Source organism: Vespa crabro, chromosome 2 (genome assembly GCF_910589235.1).
Source record: "Vespa crabro chromosome 2, iyVesCrab1.2, whole genome shotgun sequence".
NCBI classification, from domain to species: domain Eukaryota; kingdom Metazoa; phylum Arthropoda; class Insecta; order Hymenoptera; family Vespidae; genus Vespa; species Vespa crabro.
In genome coordinates this window covers 21,774,854-21,781,018 of record NC_060956.1, presented here as the reverse complement: position 1 = coordinate 21,781,018, position 6,165 = coordinate 21,774,854, and the positions used below count along the sequence as shown (strand labels likewise).

At 28.0% G+C, this 6,165-nt stretch overlaps 1 protein-coding gene across 2 annotated transcripts; it reads left to right on the top strand.

The window, feature by feature from the left end:
- Nucleotides 1–373: 373 nt before the first annotated feature.
- LOC124432948 (actin-binding protein IPP) lies at nt 374–4,223 on the top strand. Of its 2 annotated transcripts, XM_046982331.1 has the most exons (8): nt 374–654; nt 822–1,004; nt 1,101–1,629; nt 1,708–1,873; nt 1,981–2,327; nt 2,436–2,782; nt 2,885–3,105; nt 3,175–4,223. In XM_046982331.1, the coding sequence occupies exons 2-8, from the start codon at nt 881–883 to the stop codon at nt 3,409–3,411; spliced, it is 1,971 nt and encodes a 656-aa protein (XP_046838287.1). In that variant the 5' UTR covers nt 374–654; nt 822–880; the 3' UTR covers nt 3,412–4,223. The 2 variants fall into 2 exon arrangements, with proteins under 2 accessions (XP_046838287.1, XP_046838286.1); XM_046982330.1 differs by having other exon boundaries at nt 375–1,004.
- Nucleotides 4,224–6,165: the final 1,942 nt, after the last annotated feature.

The following is a 6,165-nucleotide window of genomic DNA, read 5'->3' as shown; positions in this document are numbered from 1 at the left end:
ATGTTTCAAAAATACCCGCTGTTTGTTATACTAATTATATTAATTAATAGTAGTCATCAAGAGATAGTAACATAATATTTTATTTTTTATAAAATTATAATAGTTGTTTATTCGTAATATGAAAAAAAAAAAAAAAAACAACAAATACGTTTCTGTTGAATTACTTTAGAATAATGAATTTTATATACATACGCATAATTTCAAATTTCTTAAATATGCAATACAAATTTTTGATGCGATTCAATATTTGTATAGTGTTGGTGATTATTTTAAAAGTCTCTTTGTATTTATAATTTTCGCCTAGAGGTCTTCTCCGTCGTACCGCTTTAAACGCCCTCTCTCTCTCTCCCTCTTAAGTGCTTAATTAAATGTGTAGTAGTAGATACATATAACAATTTATAATACACACAATGACCTGTTTCGTGGTTGGTACTCCTAGAAAGCCGATGAACCTATAATTATATTGTAATCGAATTAGCAAAATCGAATGACGAGAGTAAGAACATTGATAGTGAATAAGGATAGAGTGAAAGAAAAAAATCAAGTTCTTATTATCTGACAAAATAAAATGTATACCAAGAAAAAGATAATTACGATTATTGGATCCTTATGCGAGTGAGAGTGAACGAGAATATTCGGGATTTTTCATAATAGGTGTGGTGCGAGACGATATTTACAATTATTTTTGTCAACTTGTGCTTCTACGTTATTGTATTATGGCACAGTGTGATTTGTGAAAGATAGTACGACTAAAAGAGAAAAATAAATATGAGAAAGTTAAATTTGTCATGATTTCACGGATAGTTTTACATTTTTAATAGGTTATCTTTCTCAATACGTGATAACTGATTTTCAAGATAAAGATAGATGTCATAAGTATATGAGAGTTGGCGTTAAACGATTATTTAATTGGAGTGAAAATGCGGCGGTAGTGATGCGTTTAAAGGGGAAAAATAACGCTAAGTCGTTTCATAGCGTCTACAAGGTGCTTTCTCGTATATGTCGTAAGTAACATCCTTATTAATTATTATTTTATATATTTTTTAATATAATTTATTCTTATGCATATAACGTCCACACGTATCTATAATATTATATAGGAACAGTGGACAAAGTTCAACTTGATGGTTTCATGGCGGATGGTGGAGTACCGCCACTAAAGAATGGGCACAACTCTAATAATATGGGATTTGCTACACAACCTGTAAGTCCAACCTCAGACGCCACTAGTACTGTATACGCAGTGGGACAATATGCGCCGAAAGTTTTGAGGAATTTAAATGGCCAACGATTAAAGAATCAATTTACCGATGTCGGCCTTGTTGCCGATGGTAGCATTATCCATGCACACAGATCGGTTCTAGCAGCTGGAAGTGCTTATTTCAATGCTATGTTTACTGGTGGCCTTGTCGAAGAACAACAAGAATTGGTGGAAATTCATTCTATATCAGCTTCAATCCTTTCGTTATTAATAGATTTTATCTATACTGGTAATGTTGATATTACTGAAGACAATGTTCAAGAATTGTTTGCTGCTGCCGATATGCTTGAACTGGATGAAGTAGTTTCTGGCTGTATTACTTATTTAGAACAACAACTACATTATTCTAATGCCCTTGGAATTTATAGGTAAAATTATTATTATTATGGTGCATCTTAATATATTCCCGAATGGATTGAAATTTTAATGTAATATTTCTCATGAAGGTTTGCAGAAGCACACAACAGGTTGGATCTATTAGAGACTGCCTTACGTTTTATACAAGTCAATTTTCCTCAAGTTTCTCAAGAAGAGGAGTTTTTAGACCTACCCAAAGAACATCTCGTTCGTTTTCTCAGCAGTGATTTAATTCATATCGACACTGAATTTCAGGTAATCATAATTTCATTTACAAGGTAAATATTTCAAATAATTGCTTAAATCTTTTGTAACAAAAAAAAAAAATATATATATATATATATACATATTTTTTTTTACAGGTCTTCCAAGCTGCATACAATTGGATCACTCATGATATACCTGCGAGAAGATGCTATGTGTTTGAAATATTAGGTCATATACGGCTAAGACTTTGTTCGTTGGCACGTTTAGAACGAATAATATTGGAATGTAAAGATGCCAGTCTTATTGTTGCTTTGCGTTCTATAGAAAAGGATTTAATATGTAACAAAGGATGTCTCGTACCTCTTCATGCACAACCTAGACTTTGTGCTAAAAAAAATATTTTGGTAATTGGTGGTTCTAAAAGGGAACAAGCGGCGGATAGTTGGGGCAGAGCTGCTGAAAGCACTTATGAGAGTATTGAAAAATATGATACTTTTACTGGGTATATTAATTTATTGATTTTTCATGTTTCCAATTATTTTTACATTCCTCTAATAATTTTCATAAATTATTTCATAAATTATTTCATAATTCATTCTCATAATTGCAGTGAATGGAGCGAAGTAGCACCAATAAGCATAGGACGTATATTACCGGGTGTAGCACTTTTAGATGGTAAAGTATATGTAGTCGGCGGAGAACTCGAATCATGCATCATTGCGAATTGCGAGTGTTACGATCCTCGGGATAATGTATGGACTTCGATTGCTTGCATGGAAGAACCTAGGTGTGAATTTGGACTTTGTGCCTTGGATAATAGCTTATATGCATTTGGTGGTTGGGTAGGAGAAGATATTGGCGGTTCTATAGAAATTTATGATCCAATCACTAATACTTGGACTCTCGAAGGAGAACTTCCGGAGCCACGTTTCAGTATGGGAGTTGTCGCTTATGAAGGTTCGTTTCCAATATATACATTCTTGATAATACATTATAATAATTGGATACAATTTTTTTTTCTTTTTTTTTTTTTTTCTTTTTTTTTTTATTTTTTTTCAGGTTTAATCTATGTAGTAGGTGGTTGTACACATAACAGTAGGCATCGACAAGATGTAATGAGTTATAATCCAGTTACTAGAGAATGGAATTACTTAGCTCCTATGTTAACGCCGCGATCCCAAATGGGTATTACTGTTCTCGATGGTTATATTTATGTGGTCGGTGGTACCAATAAAAATCAAGAAGTTTTAAATTCCGTTGAACGATATTCTTTTGAAAAGGTAAAGTAGATTTAATCGTGTAATAACAGAAAGTTTTGTTTGATTTTATATAATTAGATTATATTACAGAATAAGTGGAGCATGGTGGCACCAATGAATATTGGTCGTTCATATCCTGCAGTTGCTGCAGCTGATAGTAGACTGTATGTTATAGGAGGGGATCAATCACAAGAAATCAATTTTTACCGTACACAGATAACTATTTCTACTGTAGAATGTTACGACCCTCATTTAAATAAGTGGCATGAATGTGCTTCACTACCAACGAGCAGAGGAGAAGCAGCAGCAATTGTTGCACCCTTTTGAGTGAAATTTTAAAAATTGTACACTTCATATTTCGTATACATACACGTGTTCCTCTCTAAATTGCAAATCATATTGCAAGTTGTTAACGCAAGCAAGAGCATACCATGACTAATTGGATGTGTTTAAAAAAAGAAAAAGATCATGTATTTCAAATTATATATATATATATAATATATATAACATTTTCCTATATAGACTATGCCTACATAAATTTTAAGTAATTGTAATACATAATAACTTCCTTTTGTAATATAAACAAAGTGCTAAGCGATTTGAAAGAAAAAAATAAAAGAATATTCTATTAATGTGGCTAAACAGAAAAATATAAGAGGTTGCATTAATTTTATCAATGCTCCTTATTACTACAACTGATAATGTTACTCATAAAAGAAATTTCCAAATGCTTTAATAGATTTATTAAAACATAAATGATTTTATTAGTTGTAGAACGGACTGATGACATTTATATTACATATACTCATCTACCAAAGTTATAATATTATTCTATTGTAAATTTGTCAAGCCAAAATAAAATATATAAAAAAAAAAAAAAAAGAAAAAGAAAAAAAATATATATATAATAAAGATTATATCACGAAGGAAGGTGTTATATAAAAATACTCGTTAATTGCGAGTGTATTTACGAACCTATTTCCATGAATAAATATATGTACGTTTTGCTTCTCTTTAATGAATCACGCATTCGATCTCACTTTTTGTGAGTCTACAACTGTTTAGCATAATATTGCTTATACAGCTGAATTTATTTAAATTGGAAGGTAAATGTAAATAAAAACTATACATTTCTTATACGATCTTTGTAATATTATGACTAACCACCAATGACTAAAACGATTTTTCCAAGAATCCTTTTTTTACTTTCTTTAGAAAATTATATTTCTAAATTGTTCATTCTCAATTGTTCATCGCTTTGTGTTCCTTTAAATAATTTTCAAAATATAAATAATATATAGATATTACAAAATTTTGTTTATGTAAAACATAGATAATCATCGGATTCTAATTTTCTTTTTTTTCTATTTTCTCATTTTTTTTTTTTTTTTTTTTTTTTTTTATTATTTAAAATTGTCGACATTATTATTTACATTACTCTTTGCCTACTCATTTAAAAACTGATACTACACATTACATGTTAGACATACTTATAATTTATTAGACATACTTATAAAATATTAAATTGCAACTATTCTACTTTTTATAAAGTGTTAATTTAACGATCAAAGAGTATACCTGTTTTAAGGCAATAATTTTAACTTGCTCTCTTTATAATTGAAAATATAAAAGTACGATAATTAAAGTTTTAAAATTTATCTAATAAAATTAAAATAATAATAAATAACAATATCCCTCTTAAAGAAAGATCTAATAATTTTGGTATATATTTTTAAACTTGCTTAAGGATCTATGAAATTTATCATCATTAACGAATCTAAAACTGTTTTCTTTCTAGCATAGGAAATATTATTGCATTCTCTACTGATAGCATTATACATGTTTTAATGAATTTCTTAATTTGTCTTGTACATTAAATATCCATATATATAATACATACATATATATATATATATATATATATATATATATATATATATATATGTATTGATATATATTGATATATACTCTATACACATACATGTGTGCGCGAATTTCTATACTGCGCACACATTTGACGAATACGCGTTACACAAATAACGACGCAAAAGATATTAGGCACAATTTTTGTTAATGTCGATAAAAATTTACTGTCATATTCTCCACTAATAACGGAGTAAAACAGTACACTACATACAATGGTTCTTAATATTGTTGCAAAATTTTTATTTGTATTATGCGAAAATATACAAAAAAAAAAAAAAAATGAGAAAGAGAGAAAGAGAGAAATAGAGAGAAAGAGAGAGGTACATCGTTAATTCAATATCAGATAAATTAATGAAGATGAGATATTAAAAAAAAAAAAAAAAAAATGATAGAAACAAAAAAACGAAACATTATTCAATTTTATATCAATGTGCGCGTGTTCTATTTATTAGACAAGTAAAAGCATATTAACATCTTTAAGAACTAATGTTTAATATTTATTCAGAGAAATGAAATTGTTCTTATATATTATATACTAATTATTTTTTACTGAATATACGTTTTCTTAAAAAAAGTGTCAGAAGCGTTAGAATATATATAAAGTATAAAATGTTATTAACAAATCTCAAAAATCATATGCCAACGAAATATGTAATAATAATTTATAATGATTGTTATTTCAAAAAAAAATTTTTCTCTTAAATACTTCCCTCCATAATATGCTGTATATTAATATTTCATTAAAGTTTCGTTATCAATAATAAAGATAAAAATTATTTTATTTACAGCCATTTTATGAATTAAACAAAGAGATAAGGAGGTATAGTATAAAAGATAAAAAATTTATAGGCAGGAAGCTTTTGAAAAGAAACGTATATTCGAAATATGTCAAGTATACATTTATAAAACTGTAAAAGCAAGTGATTTTTTTTCATTATTATTATTATTATTATTATTATTATTATTATTATTATTATTATTATTATTATTATTATTATTATTATTTTTATTATTATTATGACGGGGAGATAACATAAACACATTTCACGTGTTACAGTGTATTTTTCTTTTTTTTTTTTATATAAAAATAGTATCTCCTTTAAAACTTTGTTATATGCAACTTTCGAAATTTAGTTGCGTATACCCTTGTATAGG

Bases quoted from the DNA above. Each gene is read 5' to 3' on its own strand.
- LOC124432948 (XM_046982331.1), top strand. From the start codon at position 881: ATGAGAGTTGGCGTTAAACGATTATTTAATTGGAGTGAAAATGCGGCG. The intron at 1,874-1,980 runs GTAATCATAATT...TTTTTTTTACAG, and splicing joins ATATCGACACTGAATTTCAG to GTCTTCCAAGCTGCATACAA. The intron at 3,106-3,174 runs GTAAAGTAGATT...ATTATATTACAG, and splicing joins AACGATATTCTTTTGAAAAG to AATAAGTGGAGCATGGTGGC.